The 20,125-nt window shown below is 34.5% G+C and overlaps 1 protein-coding gene across 4 annotated transcripts in view; it reads left to right on the forward strand.

The window, feature by feature from the left end:
* LOC148955730 (uncharacterized) overlaps positions 1 to 20,125 on the forward strand; it is a 60,507-nt gene that overhangs the window by 8,640 nt on the left and 31,742 nt on the right. For 3 of the 4 annotated variants that reach the window (XM_089103787.1, XM_089103781.1, XM_089103780.1), the window contains exons 2-3: positions 5,471 to 5,572; positions 8,510 to 8,573. In XM_089103787.1, coding sequence (XP_088959913.1) covers positions 5,471 to 5,572; positions 8,510 to 8,573 — 166 coding nt within the window. Of the gene's footprint in view, positions 1 to 5,470; positions 5,573 to 8,509; positions 8,574 to 16,183; positions 17,025 to 20,125 lie in introns of those variants that run through there. The other variant, XM_089103779.1, reaches the window with a different exon arrangement.

Below are 20,125 nucleotides of genomic sequence, written 5' to 3' on the forward strand. Positions count from 1 at the left end.
TACAGAATTCACAATTTTACAGGAAAAAGCCTTATTTCTTTATTTCTACTCCTGCCATATCTAATGGTCGATGTCTACCTCAATATTTCGGTGGACGTTTATCATAGCTAATCCCGTCAGTCTAGAACCCTGTCAGTTTAGAATTATTTGTTTGTATTTCCTCTTCTTTTCATCTTAAAATATTCGAATAAAGACTAAAATCGTCAGAAAACTACGAACTAATAAAGATGCATTTAGGTATGTGCTTCAAACTAAGTATATGAGTCAATACTCATTAAAAAATTAAAAAATTATGTGTTTATTATTTTTGTATTTGATAGGTATAATTGGTGATCTAAATTCTCAGGGTTTCAAGCTATGGTAGATATCTTACTATTATTTTTTTTTAATCTTGAGATTTTCAGATATTTAATTTAAACGTTTAAATCTTGATATGCCTGTGGAGCAAAAAAATAAAATTTGAAACATTGGCTCAAATTTAGCATTACGTAAGAGAATTGTCCTGTAAAATTTTGATTTATAAAAACTAATCCTGGAAATATTATTGGATGGCATATATTAGAATAAGTATAAAAATCCTCAGGGGTATATATAGCAGTTTATACAACTTTATGGACAAATATATGCAACCTCTATGCAAAAACATTGCTATATTTTGTGACTGGTTGGTATTGAGAAGGTGAGGAATTCTGAAGTAATATTGTAGTTGTATTCCGTTCCGTGGTTAAATCAAGTGGTGCGAATTTCCACCTTTTTTTCAACATTTCATTGGTAAATGTTTGAAAAAAAAACGATAGCATTCCACTGATTCAAACTGAGAATTCAGAGACCCATCTATACCGGTTAGAAGAAAAAAAAAATAATTATTTACCTTCCTTTATAAACAATTTTTCTAAAATCTATTTTTTTTTTTTTTAATGATTACTCTTACGTTTGAAGGAGTATTTCGACTCATATGCTTAGTTTCAAGTGTATACTTCCACGAACCTGTATTAAAATTCAGATACTCCTGAAGAGTTTGGCCTTTAATGTTTTAGGATGAACTGAGGAGGGGATGTGTAATATACTGCAGAGCTTTAATTAGGTGAAAAGAGGCAGTAGAGTGGCCACCATTCACTCACCAAAATCCAAAAAATAAATCAATAATATGTTTTCACTTTTCATACGTTTAGTTTCTATTATACAAATCCCTTAAAAACAACAATGTTGTAAAAATCACTCCGCTTCGCAAAAAAAGCAAACTCAAATTTTATGACAGCCAAAAAAGTAATTATATCAATTTCTTCGACTTTGTGCCATAGCAAACTCGAAAACGAATTTTCGACAATTTTTCAGTCCCATTGTAACAGCACAATTCTGAAATATCATTTTGACAGCCTGAAGAAGTTAGAATTTTAAATTCCTCCTCCTTGTTAAATGAAGAGTTTCACCTCCAAGTTGGCTTTTGTGGCAATGCGGACAGATTCCATTGATAAATCTACATTTAATTAAATACTTGTACGTGGTGTGCATCATCAATAAAATCTAACAAGAGACCACACAAATTAACTGAAACTTTGTTTTAAACTTGTCAAACAGTTCGTGGTAACGAACTGTAAGTAAGGAGTGACCCAGCTGAGTAGTAACCAAAACTCTAAAAACGGGAATTTTGATACCAATAGATACATCAATAGAATCAGATTTTCATGCTGATTTCAAATATATGTTTCAAGTTTAGGCTTGCCCATCAAAAGTTACGCGCCTGAGAAAATTTGCCTTATTTTCAGAAAAAGGGGGAAACAACCCCTAAAAGTCATAGAACTTTAATGAAAATCACACCATCAGATTCCGCGTATCAGTAGAACCCTACTAGAGAAGTTTTAGGCTGCTATCTGCAAAAATGTGGAATTTTGTATTTTTTGTCGAAAGAAAGATCACGGATGCGTGTTTATTTGTTTTGTTTTTTGTTTTGTTTTTTCCTAGGGGTGATCGTATCGATCCAGTAGTCCTAGAATATCGTGAGAGGGCTCATCTGAACGGAAATTAAAAGTTCTAGTGCCCTTTTTAAGTGACCAAAAAATGGAGGGCAACTTGGCCCCTTCCCACGCTCGTTTTTTCCCGAAGTCACCCAATAAAAATTTTGAGATAGCCATTTTGTTCAGCATAGTCAAAAATTTAATAAATATGTCTTTGAGGATGACTTAATCCCCCACAGTTCCCAGGGGAATGGCTGCAAGTTATGAACTTTGCCCATTGTTTACATATAGTATTGGTTAATGGGACGTAAACAGACGTTTCAGGTGGGTTATTTCTGGTGGGGGGTCGGAGGAGGGGGTTACGGGGGAGAATGATTCCTTGGGGGAAGGGACATTACTATGAAGGGGGCGCCGGATTTCTCAGCATTATTTAAAAAACGATCAGAAACTAAATAAATAAAACAAGTTTTTTCAACTGAAAGTAAGGAGCAACAATAAAACTTAAAACAAACAGAAATTATTACGTGTACAAGGGGGTTCGCCCCCTAGTCAATACCTCCCCCTTTTCGCTAAATTTTTTTTTTTAGTACTTTCAAAAGAGCTATCTATTCTAATTAACCGACCTTGGTGATTCAGGGTTGTGGGAGTGGAAATAAATTCGAAGTTTTGCGCCAAGGGCAATGTATTGGCTATAGGTAAACTCCCTAATACACATAATAAAAACATAGGAGTATAGAAATTCGCCACTTATGCTAATTCACAATTACGCCATAACAAAATTTCGAGAAAGCGATTTAGCCAAAACAAGTAAAATTGGTATGCAAATTTCATTCTAATTATTCATGTACGGTGCGCCAAAAATCAAAGCTGCATTAATTCAAAAACGTTCAGAAATTAAATAAAAAAACAAGTTTTTTTTACCTGAAAGTAAGGAGCAATATTAAAACTCAAAACGAACAGAAATTATTCCGTATTTGAATGGGGCTGTCCCCTCCTCAACGCCTCGCTCTTTACGCTAATGACTACTATTGATATTAATACTGTTGCTACTGTTGTTACTACTACTGATAAAAATACACTATTACTGTTACTACTATTCCTACTACTACCACTGCTTTTATGATACTAGTACATTTAAGGCTAAGTGTATGAAGGTGAAAATTTGACAGAATATTGAGGGGGGATTTGAACTAAACTGAAACACTATGTATCTCTTGAATGGATTTGAGTATTAAGTTGGAACTTCCAGAAAATACTTAAAGAGCAAGATCAATTGACAAAAAGGTAATGGATGCATGTCACTACTAACCCTACTACCATTGCTGCTTTTACTAACACTACTGCTACTGAACTACTCCAACTGCTACTAAACTACTCCAACTGTTACTTCAACTGCAACAACTTGTAAGGCTTAGAGTATTAAGATGAAATAGGTATCAAAAGGCGGTCAAAAGCGCACATAAGCAATATTTTTGGAGCCGCTTACCGTGTCTAGGTGAAACCTCCAGGGCATCATGAAAGGGATGTTCAACTGACCAAAAGGCAAAATGTACATGCTACTACCGTTATTAATACTGCTGCTACCGCTATTACTACTACTAGTAATGCAACGCTAAAACTCCAACTACTTCTCCTATTACTACCGCAGCTACTATGATAGCACTTAGCACTATTAAGGCTAAGTCTATGAAGGTAAAATTTGAGAGAATATTGATGGCAAATCTGAATTAACAAAAGACACTAAGTGAATTTAGGTTGTCAAAAGAGCGTGTTTTAAGAATTGATTTGTGTATTAAGTTTGAACATCGTGTGTTGAAGGGGATGCTGAAAAAAAGAGTGATCTGTGCATACTGCTACTAATGCTACTATGACTATTGCTACTACACAAGCTAAGGGTATTAAGGAATAATTAAGCAGATGTTGAACAAAATAAAAACGAACTATGATAGTGAAGATTGTCAAAAGGGTGACAAAGCAATATCACAATAACGGCTTTTACTTTTCACATCGTGCATCAGACCTGTCATGGAATATGCATGTCCTCTCTTCGCTGGTGCACCAAAAAGCCACATCGCTCCACTCCAACATATTCAAAATAGAGCAGTGTGTCCAGCAACCTCTGGCAACACGAAAGCTAAAACCCCACAGCTGATCCAGGAACTTCTCGATGTGACGTGTATGTCGGTTTTCTATAAGTACTTGTATAACCCTCCATCCGAGAGCTATCGAAGCTCGTTCCTGATAGAGCAAAGCTCTTGCGATCAACTCACCGAAGTACAGCTCTTCAGGACTACCTTGAGCAGGGTACTCTACGCCAAGAATATACGAAACCGAGTTTCGCCCGGCGATCGGTTGCCACATGGAATAGATTGCCGGCAGAGGTAATCCCGGAAAATCCTTCCATTGATGCGTTCAAGATAAGGTATAACAAATACCTCAGTGTTGGAGAATGCGGTAATTACCAGGACAAGCGGCAAATCATCATCTATGATGGAGCCGTGAAGCCTGTAATAAAAAAACGGATTGCATTATTAATTTTGACCTTTCAGGGTAAGTTGTAGTGGATTTTGAACTAGCCAGAAGACACTATGTGTATGCTTTTAATACTACTTCTATGGTAACTGTAACTAATGACACTAAGGGCAATAAGTTGAAACTTCTAGGGAACGTTTAGGGGGAGTTACAAGTAAACGAAAAAACTCCATGCATGCAGGTGTTAAAAGAGCATATAAACAACATCATAGGCAGCGCTGCTCTATCATAACTTGTAACATCATTGATATTTTAAAGGAGCTAATTTGATTAAAAATTAAAAATTCTAGCGCCCTTTTTAAGAGTCAAAAGATATTGGAGGGCAATCAGCCTTCATTTCTTTTTTCCTGAAAAAGACTATGTCAATATGAAACGAACAGAAATTAATTAAAAGAAACTTTCCACAACATAAGTTTTTCGAGGGAAAAGTAAAGAATTTATTCGTTTTGGGTTCACCCAAAAATGGGTAATGATAGAATCAAATTATCTACCAAGCGTAAAACTACCACAAATCAGCATAAATAAATAAATGAAACCTAAAACGAACAGAAATTACAATTCTATTTTAAAGCCTCCCTTTTTACACCCTCCCAAGAAGTTCCAGATTCCCTCAAATCCTTCTTTACGACCTCCTCCTAACCAATTCGAGGACGACCTGCTTTCCGTCTGGCCCCACATTAGGTACTTCTCCATGATGACTATATCCATCCCTAGTATTTAAATGAAAAAAAAACAAAAAACAGCCATGTTATATGTATTGTGATGAAAACTGTAGCCATCAGAGTGTGTTTATGTACTTGTGGGTGGATCCAATTAAGGTATCTAGATTCTGACCCCCCCCCCCTCCCGATTTCCTATGCCGCGGACAATTTCCTGAGTCAGTTCCATAAAAAAACTCCAATCTGGATGGAAGGTCAAATCTTGCCCTTCCTATACATTGGTCATATGATGTAACATTGATTTTTATTTGCATTATTTTGCAGCAAGTCAAAGATGAATTTGCCATGGCTATTCATGAAGGAGGAAACGATAGTTCAAGTCAGTTTGAAGATGATGGAGAAGATTTTGATTATGGCAGTGAGAATGTAAGTACATATATATATATCCTTTTTTGAAGCACATTATTAATTTTAAATTTTTATTTTGAAACTGGTCTTTCCCCTTTTGGTTATGATTGCCCTTTGGTTAGTTGCAAGAAAAGGAGTCATTGATAGGTCTACCTGTTTGTGTTAAATAAAAAATGTATGTTCCTTTATTTAAACCAGAAACCACAAATGAGGGCTTTTCATTTAACATCTGGGATTACAAATAAGCTCATTTTTGTTAAATGCATGACTTCTTCTCAATATTAGCTGGTTTTTTCATCTTTTTTGTTAAAAATAATTTTTGTTACTTTTTAGGAAAGTAAAATATAAATTACTTAGGTGCAGCTGCATTTGAAATATAATAGTGAGTTTCAAATGCTTTCTTCTGCATCAGATGTCAAATATTTTTCAGATATATTTTTATATTTCATATTTCATATTTTTTATATTTCAGATATATTTTATATATTTTTCAGATGTCAAATATTTTAGTTTTGCATTCAGAAGCAGACTATATATTAAGAATCTTAACAGCGAGAATTTTTAGTTTCGCATTTATTTTAGTTTCGCAAATATTTTTAGTTTAGTTTTTATTATAGTTTTTTTTAGTTTTTTTATAGTTTAGTTTAGTTTTATTATATTTTTATTATAGTTTCGCAAATATTTTAGTTTCGCATTCAGAAGCAGACTATATATATAAGAATCTTAAGAGCGAGAATTTTTAGTTTGACATCCTTGTTCTAAAAAAAGGGTCAAAAGTTGGGGTGGAGAGTGGTCCATTTTAAATAGAGAATGTTTATTTCAAAATAGTATACAAACAATACTTTTTACGTCAAACGTTGAGGTGGTGCTTAATTACGAATGCTGGGGGGGGGCTTGATTGGTTGTGGATTCTCCTTTTTAACAAGTCTTTCTTCTTTTAGTTAACAGATTGGGGCATATATCTTTTTACTCTCTCTGTAAGGAGTCAATAATGCCATTACATGTCTTTGTATAAGTGCAAATCATCTGTTAATTTTTGTTGCCTAATCTTAGAACATCCAACGGAAACGTGAAAGAAAAATTTGCCAAAGTAATTTTTCAGTTTTATGTTGTTTTTTTGTCATGTTTGTCTAGCTGTTCCTGTTCATACAATTCTGTCTCATTTACTGAAATGATTCATTATAACTCCTCTTTTAAGTCTCTATTTCAAAAGCTATCAGTCGTTTGCAAATATATGTGTCAAGTTTTTCAGATTTCTTATTTGTGGTTTTAGTTCACTTTAAGAAGAAGCTGCATCTTGTGTATACGCAATCCCTTAGAGTAATTTTCATGAGGGGATGGGATCAAGCTTGCTCTACAAGGAGTTAATAATACCATAAGTTTATAAGTGAAATTGTTTTTGCCCAGCTTTATAACTTCCTAAGGAAAAATGAAGAAAATAAGGTATTGGTGCGTTATATGGTCGCTTTTATATATTGTGCAAGGAAACCAGTCACGAAAAACCCGCCAGACGGGTTAACCGTTAGAGAGAAATGCAATGCAAAGCGTGGTATTCATTGCGTTTACGATATTTAAACTGTTTTTTTTTTGGGGGGGGGGAAGTTACCTAGGTTAGGTTATGTTACGTATTTAATATATGCTATTCCCCCCCCCTCCCTCCCCCTAATGTGCAAATATATAGCCCAAATTTGCTTATAAACTATTATATAGATAGATATATATTCTATATATATACATGTATATATATATATATATATATATATATATATATATATATATATATATATTCTATTTTATATTATAAAATAGGATGAATATATAAATTCATCCTATTTTATTTCATTAGTATTAACCAAACTTGACTTTTTAGAAGTGCCCATATAATGCACCAGTACCGAAAATAATTACTAAAGTATTTTTTTCAGTTGTTAGTTTTTCATTTTGTCCATCTAGCTATTCCAGTGGATACAATTTTGTCTCATTTAGTGGAATAAGTCGTTATGTCCCTTCTTTTAAATGTCTTTTCGGCCAACCGTCTAGGGCTAAACAGAAAGTAAGTCGTCCGCGGTTGGGGTAGGAGGATGTCATAAAGAAATATGTAAAGGAAGTAAGAACTTCCTGGGAGGGTGTAAAGAGGGAGGCATTGAATAGATTGAGATGGAGGAGAAGCGTGCGTAGCTGTGTTGGCCTCAAGTGGCTTGGTGCTGCAGTGAGTTGTTAGTAGTTTTATATATCATTGAGTAATTTCTCAGGTTTCTTATTTATGTTTTTACTTGATTCTAATACGAAGCCCTATTTTGTGCATACAAAATGAGGAAGATAATTTCTTAAACCACATTGGCCTGCCATAATGTAAAAAAGGAAACGATCAAAAATGGGGTTTTCAAGGCCAGACTAGAATACTGAATAAACAAACAAAACGAATATTTCAAGAGGACAACCGCCTCTCTTCTTCAGCACGAAAAGAAATGAAGGAAAATGAAGAAAAGAGGCGGTTGTCCTCTCGAAATATTCGCTTTGTTTGTTTGTTCAGTATTCTCGTTTGGCCTTAAAAACTCCATTTTGATCGTTTCTTTTTTCACACAAATAGAGGATCAAAGGGGCGAAAAAATTTGGCTTGGTTTCGCACAATCTATGAGATACCCTTCCTCCCTTCTATGTAAGAGTGAATGATTGTATCTAATAAGACCGTAATAACCAATTAAATTGCAAAGAAAGGAAAATTATATTTTTCACTTTTGTGGAATTATTTGCCCCTCCTTCCTCTATATCATATCCTGGGGTTTGGAGGTGATGTGGTTTGTGATATTTTGTTATTCAATAAATGATATCAAAATTGATAATAGCAATATTGATATTACTGAGAGATGTATGTATGTGTGTTTAGACTTCGTCTATCCTGATTCTATAAAGAATTTGTCCACATTCACATGTCTAATTATGATTTTTCTAAAGCTCACTGGAAATCTGCCAATGGAAAGGACAGAGGGAATGCCAAACACAAGCTTAAATTCTTCAGGTTAGTCTTTCTTTTCTAAATTCAAGAGTAAGGGGAAGCAATGTTTTCTTTCTTTTTTTATTTTGTCTATTGTTAACTATAATGACAACCGAATATTTTAGTTTATGGCTACCTTTGTACTTTTTGTCTCATGAAATAGGGGATTAATGATAATATGTAATTTGAAAAAAAATCTCATTAATGCATTCTAAAGTAATGTAATTCAAATTGTCGTCTTTGGAAATTGTGTTGATCATTTCTTATTTAGGTCTATTTTTCAGTTGAAGCACAGGATTTACCGGTACCTATGGTGGACGGTAAAAGTCCACGGCTCTTCTTTCTCTCTAAGTTTAGGTCTATTTTTCAGTTGAAGCACAGGATTTACCGGTACCTATGGTGGACGGTAAAAGTCCACGGCTCTTCTTTCTCTCTAAGTTTAGGTCTATTTTTCAGTTGAAGCACAGGATTTACCGGTACCTATGGTGGACGGTAAAAGTCCACGGCTCTTCTTTCTCTCTAAGTTAAACAGTTAAAAATTATAAGTTAATTTTAACAGTTAAAAATTGTGCTCATATGCAATAACAGTATTATGCTCCATGTGGCTTAATTGGGTTTGAGGAACTCGAGACCAGGATTTGTCAACAATGAAAAGATACTAATTTAATGAGTTAATATAAATACAACGCGTTGAAAGTCACTTTTTGAATCCATTTATCCACTGTTTCCATGCCACGTAATCCCGCGAATTATCTATAGTTCACTATTTAAAAAAGAGACAGTTCGTAGGCTTAGAAGAACAAAATGCTATTTAAAGTTCCATCGTGGACATGTACAGCTGGATCTTATATTTTGGTTCTTATATGAATTGATAGAGATTTATGGGCATCAGCCCATAAATCTGGGCATTAGCCCATATTTGATAGTCTGCCAGGCCTGTATCATGGACCCCCCCCCTCTTATGTGTTGGTATTAGTATAGATTAATACATAATTCTTTAGAAAGCCATTATTGAAAATTAAAAATGTTTGTAGACTAAATTGCTATGAAACTATGTATTTGATTATGCATGGTTTGATTATTTTGATAATTGTAATAAACAATGCTATTTTATGGGCCTATTTTGGACTATAAGCCTCTAATGTTTTTACAGTTAATTTGCAAAACTCAGCATGGCATCTAAATAAATTTATTATTAATTAATTCACCTACTCCAACAGCTTTCTGGGCTATCGGAAACTTGGAAAGTCTGCTTATAGCTTGTTTTCCAAGGATCTCATCCTAACAGTCAAGTATTCTTACACCGTGTCTGTAAATAGTTAAAACTCAATTCGCCTGGCCAATATTCGGTCCTGATTGTCAAATTCCTATATTTTCATTCTCTAAACATTGCTTTCCACTACTCGTTTTGTTTGATTGAATATGATAAGTTTACTTATAAAAAAAATAATTCTTAGAAAATGTTAGTATTTGCTGAATATTTATTTATCACAGTTATTTTGTTTGTTTTTCTAATTTAAGTTTGGAACAACTCAAAGTCTTGATGTTTATTTGAAAAAATATTTAAATTTATTGCATTGTTTTTTCTTGTTTGTGATAATTATGTAGAATATCCGTTTATTTGAAGTGTTTCAAGCTCAGTTTATTCATCCACAGTCCTTTTAAGGAGGCTAGAAATATTCCCTTTTTGTTTGTAGTTTTTGAAGTATTTATTATGTATTTATATAAGTATTTATTTAAACAGTGATTACAGGTTTATGCTGGGTTATCTTAGCTTTTTAGAATAATTATGATCTCTTAACTAAGCCTATGTGCCTTGAAGTATAAAGGATATCCTATAAGTATCTTCAAACGAAATGTATTTCGCAACTGAACTGTTACTGGCATGGTTGTATCCAGGGGGAGGGGTACTGGGTTCGAATTTCCTTCCTCCTCCCAATTCTTGCCCGACTCGTAAAAAAGTAAGTAAAAAATGCATCGAAATTTTTTTTCATGCGTTTTCTAAAGTTTTAACCTCCCCCCCCCCCCCCGCAACACAAAATCTGGATATAGCGTTGATTAATGGTACCAGATAAAGTACTGTCTTGCCTTTTTTAAGAACAGTAAGATAGTTGAGGAGCCTTTTTTAATTTAGCTTAGTGCAAATGTTGCCATATCACAAGTACTGTGTATTTTATATCTCGATATCCTTGAGTCCCAATTCTTTATCCTAATTGCTACTTGTTTGGCACTGTAATGGCATAAAATCAGTCAATTTTACATAAGGTTTGATTCTTGAGTTGAGTTAAACTTTTCTTTTATGAATATACTTCTATTGGATGTATGAAAATATCAGTTCTACTGTAACTGTACATCAGTTACAGTTTTCGAAAATAATTTCTATACTATTAATTCTAATCTGTTTATAGAAGTTAAAATATGGTGGCTTCTATATGTCCATCATGTATAGAAGATTGTCAATGAAAAAGTTCTACTGTTGATGATTTTGTGTCTAAGTAAAAGCAGCAAATTCATTTCTGTTGCAAACAAGCATACTATTTTATTGTCCCTTGAACAATTTGATTTTCCTATTAAAAAGGTGTACGTGCTGCAGATGCAACACACAGCGAAAACAGATGTCTTGCTCAATTTGAGAGGCATGAACACGGCTGGAAATTTAAAAATATGTCCAAACATAAATATTTGATATGCTATTGTTTTTCACTAGATTAAATGGGAACAACAAAACACGAACTTACAATTGCTTCATTTTCAAAAATGAATATAAAGTAACGATTCATCTTAGTTTGAAGTGTTTAGAAGTTGGGTTAAATTCTACCAAGAGATGATTTCCATGCATATTTCCATTTGATTTCCATGCAGAAACTTGTGTTAGATTTACCTTGCTCTGTTGACTTGCTTCGGACAAAGTATGTAAATAAAACGTTATTTTCTGTTTCGTCGAGGTACTTTTGACAGAATAAGGTTCAACTGAACAAGCCTTTGTTCTTGGGATCGATTGAATAGTACTACTATTTTGTGTATTGCTTCTGTCTTTTATTTACTTCAGTAGATGTGATCCAATTTTTTTAGTTCCAGCTTCAGAGCTACGCTTCTGTAGTTGCATTTTAATGTTTCATCCGGTTTGATTCCAATATCCAAATTTAGAAGGTCGGGTCATGAATTCAAAATAATGGGGCCCTGGAGCAAAATGTCGAACTCGGTAGAAAAAGAAGCTTCTGGAGAAGTTTATTTTACTGCATTTGCTTATTTAATTTTTCTATGCTTCCAATCTGACATCATCCTTAAAACTAAAGTTCGTCAACACAGTTGATGAATTATGTCTCCTCGGAATTCGTTTCGAAGTTGACCTTGCTCGCACCCTTTATTAAATGGGGTCGAGTCCTCCGCGCTAGTAGGGCTGAAGCATTTTTTTCCTCCAAAAGTGTTTTTCTGTCCATCTCTGTTATTTCTCAGCGTATTAGGCTGTGCATAGGAGCTGCAAGACATATATCAGCTACATTTGTCTACTATGGAATGTGGCTGCTAGTTTTATGCTGGGGCTCTCCAACCTTATTTGGTACCTACAGAGGAAACTCCAGACTGCTCCAAAATAGGGGTTGTAGAGCTTAAGCTCAACTAAAGGATAAATCGAATCTTTTAAGGCAAAGTTTGAACTTGCGTTAATAGCTGTTCTTAATAACAGCATCCACTCGTCTTCTTTTGAAAAAGTTTCTCTTGTTGTACCCCTGTTTGCCAAAAAAGACAAATATGTTGGCACATGGTCTGTTCCAATTACCTGAAGAAGTTAAGAGTACTTAAGAACAGCTTTATCTGGCATTTTATATTCATCTGAAATAGACTTTTCGGGGGTTATTTAGTCGGAGTCATCTTTTTCACCATGCATAGTTTTAGCAGACGTGTCAAACCTAGTGGCTAAAGGTCTAGTTGAATAGCTGGCATTTCTTGTGCCTCGCGTTGTAAAGTATGCATAGTATGGCTGTCAAACATTTGTTTGGATTCTTAAGATAGTAACTATATACCTTTATGTATATTAATGAAAAAAAAAACGGTATTGGTTGCTATGTGTATGTCAAAATCTGTGTAAAATTGATAGGGATCAAAAAACTGAAGTGAAAATTTTTTATTCACTTTTTGGGAGCTGATAATTAATTTCAGAGCTAATTACATATAGGTAATTAGCTGCAAGACCCATATTTCTTAGATTTATGAGGTCTTTTATTTATAAGGTCTCAACTAACGGTATTTTATTTATCAAAATGTGTTGCCAGTACCCAGAAAATTTTAATCTAAAGAGATTATATTGGGCTCGCTTCATGGGACTGAAAAGTATCTTTGGAGTTATAAGTCTTTGCAAATTTAAAAAAAAAACTACTAAAGCGTCTTACAGTTTGATTTTCTTTCCCGGAAATAACAAGAGCAATGAAGTAATGAATATGAAATGTGGTTCTTCGCCTACATATCCTAGACTGTTTAAGCAAAAACTATACTGTTTACAATTATATGAAGTATTCGTCATTAAAACGAACACCTTTAATTAATTAATTGTATTATAACTTTGAAAAAAATATCGGATATTATCTTCCTGATATTTTTCACGTTTGTAACTGAACCTACTGCATAATTAGACCAAAAGAACACACGCTAGTCAGAAAAGCTTCAAATGCTGCATATTGATAGAATTGTAGTGAAAGACATAGTCTAATAATATATAACCCTACTGTAGTAAATTCACATTGGTTTGGTTCGTAAATGGGTTTTCTTTTCAGAAACTGAGATCATACACTTATTATTTCCCTAATTTTGTCTTATTATTGCCCTGGAAAAATGCCAAGGAACGCCCTGCGTTAGATGGCGTTGGTTTTTTGTCGACACTAACGCAAGTTTTCACTCTCGTGACTTATCTATGCTCTTTGCGCTGGTCCCTTGATAGAGTTGGAGACAAAATATGTTTTCTAAGATTAGTATTTTTCCCGAAAGCTCCCCTTTCTTGCCTTTGGTAGATTCGAAAATTACGAATTGACGAGTCGGTTTTTGGCATTGATATTTATGTAAGAGTTTTTTCAAAGAAAGTAATTGTGACCACAAAGTGTAGTAGCTCTAAAAAGACGAAAATTGTGCTTAGCAATTTCTTATCTTTTATATTATGTAAAATGCATTCTCAAAAATAGGTTATTGTTTTGGCCTGCTGGAAGATTATCTACGTATTTGCTAAATTAGACGTATTACAATCTGATTTTTGCTCCAACTTAGTGACAACTTTTGCACAATAAGATAACGTGTCGGATTTTGGCTATCATCAGAGCTGAACTCAACGTTCTCTTAGTAAGAGGCATCTGTTTGCCTTGACCCTCTGAACTATTTTATAGCAGTTTTTATGCTATCAACTTAAAAACTAGAACTTAAGCTCATTAAAATTTTCTTTGGGAAGGGGTTAACGTTTTACTTTAAAAAAAATACGAGAGGCACCACATTTCACCATTTTGGTGTATTTAGTACTTCGTTGTATCGGGTTTCTTCATTATTTTAACGTTAATTAACTATGGACCAGTTTACTACTGTATTTGCGTTTCATGTTTGTTTACGTCATTACTTTCAAAAACAAGATACAATTGTGTTCATTTTATTTCTTGAGATGAAGAAGTTCATTTTACAAAATCGAGAAATATTAGTTTAAAATTTGGAAGTGAATTATGGTGCAAAAGTTTTTTACTATGGTCGTGCCATAATTGATTTAGAGTACAACAAATTTGACTGAACATAATGGTATGATATCACTAGAATCCGCTTTGCATCAACTGGAAGAAGTTCTTTCGGAAGGACGAAGACGCTGTGTTTTATGCTACGCAAAGATTAAAGAGAGATCAAGTCGAGTCGCCGCCCAAAGTAAAACTCCAAAAACCAAATTTCGATGTGTGCAATGCAACAAATTTTTGTGTTTGGACTGCTTTCGCAACTCTCATAACTTTTGAAGTGAACAGTGGTGTAGTGAGGGGTTTCTGGTTTGTACGCCCTCTCCCTCAAACAGCCATTTTTCAATCTAAAGGGCTCGACACACGTTGCTTTTTGGTGCCGATTTACTAAGTCGGCGCAAATTTGAAAAGAACGGTGCCGATTTGAACCTAAAAGTTTTTCTAGTTTTCGGTGCCGGTTTACAAAAATGGCACTGAATTTAATCGTAATCATAAAAAAACCTCAATCGTTCCCTTCTCTTTAGTATGAACATCAAAAGAACTAAATAAAAACAATAATAATTAAATACTTAATAATGAAAGAATTGAAATTTTATTTAAATTTTTTTAATGAAATAATAATTTCAAAAGAATACAAATCTTAATAATAAAATAACTTAATAAGGATTAAAGAATTAAATAATACCTTGAGATCGATCATACAACTGTTGATAACCGGCAGTTGACTAACGGTGATCATGGTTTTGTTTTGAAAATCTTGTGAAAAGGGTATTGTTTTCGTACTGCTATCGTTTGCCTACTGAGCTGATGAACCCGGCGCCCGAATAAAGCGTGTATCGGGCCCTTAAGTACTACTACGGGTGTTCCAATGAACTTGGACTTGAAAACTTATAGTCTTATTTTAAAAAGAAATCTGGCTTTCTTTTGGAATAGTTTAAATGCTTCGGTTCTCTTAAAAAATTTCACTTATGTGACATTCACTCAAATCCTAAACTTAACATTTGTCAAATAAGATGGAACTTTCTTTAGAGGCTCTTCTTTGGGGTGCAGCCCATAAGACCTCCACCCTCTTGCATACGTATTTGGTTATACTATTTATTTTTTACCTGATTTAAAGGGGAATAGAGACGATACTAATACGTGGAAGTTCGTTTTTTACATGTCTATACATTATCGGAAAAAAAAAATTGTCTCTCAATAGCTAAAGAAGTTTTGGGATTAGGTAAAATAAGCTGTCAGGAGCTGACCTAGAATAAAGCATAGGATCTGTGAAGAAGTTACTACTCCTTCATCATTTTCCCAGTCGATCACCGCGGACTTCCTAGAAGCTTGAAAAGGTTTGGCGTGCTGAGTAAATTGAACTTGTGTTATTAGATCTGTAGCCCCAGTTGAAGTCTAAAAAGGTTTATTCCAAACTCTGACCTCCGCTCCTAACCCCCCCCCCTTGTAAAGCTTGAAGTGCAATGCGTAAATCAGTTTATATAAATAGGAAAAGAAATCGAAACCCGACTGAAATCTCAGGGATCGCCTTACCAGCACTGGGCAGACTAGGGGGAGTATGAAAAGTTGAAGGAATTACTGAAGACGGAAAATAGCCTATGCACATATTCATTTGAGTCTTAATGGTAATGAAGGGGTGGGGATAGGAACTCTGAGCATCTTCCTCAGCTTCACTTTGTTTTTTATATCTAATACTGAAGGTTTTATTTCCGTAGCACCAGAAGTGTATAGGGAAAAACCGTAATCTTATACCTTTGGGATCAGTAACGTGTAAAAAGGAGGGTAACTCGAAATTTTCAAGTTGTAAAATATCGAATTAATGCACGTAGCAGTCGGATTTCCTAGCTACTATTAAGTGTACAGGGATCTGATCCTTGGAGGAAGGGAGTCAAAATATGAAAAAAAAAACATTTTTGGGCTACATTTTTTTCAATTTTCCAGGGGATTGCCACATATGGGATTTGCCAAGGACTGAAGAAGAGGCAATTAGATTTTTCCAGGATAAGGGGGTGTTGCCAAAAACAAAACAATGCGTCAATGGACACAGCATGACTTTATACTGTTTCGAGAAGCAACCTTTTTGGAAGTGTAACAGTAGGCCATGTTTGAAGAGAGTCGGTTTGCGTGTCAATACGTGGTTTGCTGACAGTAGGATACCATTTGTTACTGCAATTCGTTTCATTTATTGCTGGGTTTACGAATTGACGTCTATGACCTGGTGTGAACGAGAGTTAGGCATTTCTGGCAAAACAGTTACTGATTGGAATAAATACCTCCGTGATGTGTGTGTGTTTTCTGTGCAACAGAAAAACAGTGGGAATATTGAAGGAATCGGCTATATAATGGAAATAGACGAAACCTTGTTCTCAAAAAAGAAAAATAATGCAATATGGCGGGCGGCAGTGACGGCAGAAGGCAGAGCTCCCTTCAACGCTATTCTTACTGACATTAATTCGTTCTGGGCGGCCCGCTTTCCATAATTCTCTGCTGTAGTTTTTTTAATATTAAATTCTTAATACTAATACCATAATTATCAGTGTTGTATTGCATTATTATTAACTTAAGTTCACTTATTGGATGTGGTCGGTTTAAGTCGTAATACATTTCAAGTTATAAACGAAGTCACGGTCAAAATACTGGCTGTCCTGTGTTGTCTTTACACCTTTTGCTACACCACTGTAGTGCAGCCTTTTAATTGTGTATATTGTTCTGCTTTTGATATATTTCAAATTTGTGAAAAAAAATACATTTTTGGGATGTTTGTAATAAAGACATTGTTTTGTTTTTCATGTATGTACTAGTAAGTTTGGTGTCAGAACTAGGGCAGTAATTTAAATTGTCAAACGGTTGAAAGTGTGATTCGATTCTTAAGCTGACTAATTCCTGATCGTATGCTCCCATAGCTTTTAGAAGCAAATCAAGAAGAGAATAGCCCTCAATGATTGGCCATTGTGGTGATTTTCAGCAAATTAAAGTGAACAAAAAAAAACTGCTTGAAATTAGGCTAGAAATTGAAAGTGGCGCCCTTTTCAAAGATCGGAAAATTGTTCTATGCGAACGAAACTTGTGGGATTGGATTTTTTGCCCAAATCAATTATTAGGGAGGACTTTTCAGGCTACTAATTTCACCCCTTGCCTAGGTTAAACAGTTGCTTTTCAGACAAGTTTTTATATTTTGCAGAAATTAATTGAGCTCTAGATAAGTGAAAGCCAGCATTAAACACCGATAATTTCAAGGGGCTCGACTGCGTTCTTGTAAATATTGAAGAAAGTACTGTCCGAAAAAAAACTGCGTATTGCAAAGCCGTGTCCAAGGGGTTTACCCGGTGTGAAAACCCCACCCTCTCTAGAATATTGGTCCGATTCGTCAAAACGTAACAAAATACGTCTAAACCAATTTTTGTTGTGTTTTGTAATATTTTTGTTCTCTTCCCCCCCCCTCCAAAAAACATTCTGGACATGGACTGGTTCTGCTATAAGGTTTGAAAGATTCTATGAAGATTTTACTGCTGAAAATGGATCAAAAATAAAATGAGGGGGTGCCGATGTTCTCCTGTTTTCAGGGTTGCCACCGTCAGTAGGATTTTACTAGATCTAATAAAAAAAAGTCTAGTAAATTTCCCGAAATCTAGTAAAAACTAGTAAAAAGTCATGATTTATTGTAAACAAATTTTTTTTTTATTTTCCATGAATTCAGGGAAAAAATTATCGTGAACATATGACAATTTACAATTTTTGCTTGTCTGTTTTACAATTTATATCCAAAAAAAGGATTTTTGAACTTGTAGATTTCCGGAATTTTCATTCATACTATGAAAACAAAAGAAAAGAGAAAAAAAAGAAGAAAAAAGGAAAAAAAGATTGTATTGATTATCCTCCTATAGTAAAAATCGATGCTTGATGGTGCAAAAAATTTTTTGAGCATTTAGTAAAAACAGATGCGATCTAGTAAATTTTTCCTCTCCGATTTAGTAAATTCTTCGAGGTCAGGGTGGCAACCCTGCCTGTTTTAGTATCAATGCCAAAAACAAACGCCAAAAATAGTGCATACCAAATGAAAAGGTTGCTTCTAAAGAAAATGCAATAGAGTTTTGTAAGGGGTGAAAAATGCGCCTAATAAGTTGTTTTGTGTTCCAGGTATAGGTTGAAATTCAAACAATTTACCTGCGTATTCGAAAGAAGTCTGTATTAACATTAAAAAAAGCAAATCAAATAATTAGCTATTAAAAGCCAAGTTTTGAGTGATATTAAAACTTAATAGGAGCAGAAAGAAAGTTATGTAATGAGTCTCATTTTAAACGGATAGAAATTATTGTAATTGAATAAATGAGAAGTGAACCGGACATAAATTCAAATGATTAAAAAATCATTAAAATAACGAATACTAAAGATGTACGTAAAGATGTAACGTAAAGATGTAACGTAAAGATGAACGATAAAACCTAAAACGAACAAAAAGTTACCATGAATATGAATGGGGAAAATATCCTCTGCTTGCTTTTAAATGTTCCCCTTGTAAGACCTATCTGTCATAATTTAGAAGTCTAATAGAATAAAGTGCCTGTTAAGTTTCGTTTCTATCCGACTGGGATCAGTGTGTCTTTTATTATTAATAGTTATTGGCTACGGCTGTTTGAGATATTGATAGCTATCGCCTTATCAAAAAACACATTTTAAAATTAAATCAGACTCTTCTAAAGCTGGAAATGTAGCTTTGAACTCATCTTTGAAGATCTTAGAAATTAGGTCCAAGGTCTTCCTTTGATCAAAGTTGAAGTATAAGCTCATTAATTTTAAACACTTCTAGAAAGTGGGGGGGGGGTGTATTGTTGGGTTAGCCTTCTTCTGGTGCTCAGATCAGACTACCTCTCGAAAAAATGGCGGTTTTGAACATAAACCATTTATATTCTTGATCCAATCCCTACATAAAACAAGTCTTTGATGTGCATCATATTAAAATCGTCAGCTGCAGGATGCAGAACTTGCTGATGCACCCTTCCCTCAACTAAGTTCAGGTGCTTGTGAATTCCGCTACATTTTTCCGTAGTTTTTCTTCTGATTCGTATGTTATGTAAGATCGCCTTGTCAGCACTGGGCAGACTAGGGGAATTCCGAGAAATTGAAGCATTAATTGAAGCCGGAAAATATGCACGTTTTCGTTTGAGTCTTATTGGTAATGAAGCGGTGGAGTTAGGAACTCTGAGCATCTTCCTCAGCTTCAATTTGGTTTTTATATATAATACTGAAAGTTTTATTGCCGTAGCACCAAAACTGTATAGGGAAAAACCGTAATCTTACACTTCTAAAATATGTAATGTGTAAAAAGGACGGTAACTCATAATTTTCAAGTTGTAAAATATTGAATTGATGCAAGCAACACTCTTATATCCTAGTTACTGTTAAGTATACATGGATCTGATCCTTAGAGGAAGGGAGTCAACATATTTAAAAATCACATTTTGGGCTACATTTTTTTCAATTTTCCTGGGGATTGCCAGATTTGGGATTTGCCAAGGACTGAAGAAGAGGCAATTAGATTTTTACAGAATAAGGGGTTGTTGCCAAAAACAAAACAATGCGTCAATGGACACAGCATGACTTTATACTCTTTCGAGAAGCAACCTTTTTGGAAGTGTAACACTAGGCCATGTTTGAAACAAGTCGGTTTGCGTGTCGATACGTGGTTTGCTGACAGTAGGATACCATTTGTTACTGCAATTCGTTTCATTTATTGCTGGGTTTACGAATTGACGTCTGTGGCTTGGTGTGAACGAGAGCTAAGCATTTCTAACAAAACAGTTATCAATTGGAATAAAAACCTCCGTGAAGTGTGTGTGTTTTCTGTGCAACGGAACGACTGTGAGAAAATTGGAGGAATCGGTA

The sequence above is a fragment of the Artemia sp. Qi Xiang Cuo genome, chromosome 2 (genome assembly GCF_049724085.1).
Source record: "Artemia sp. Qi Xiang Cuo chromosome 2, ASM4972408v1, whole genome shotgun sequence".
In the NCBI taxonomy this organism is placed as follows: Eukaryota; Metazoa; Arthropoda; class Branchiopoda; order Anostraca; family Artemiidae; genus Artemia; species Artemia sp. Qi Xiang Cuo.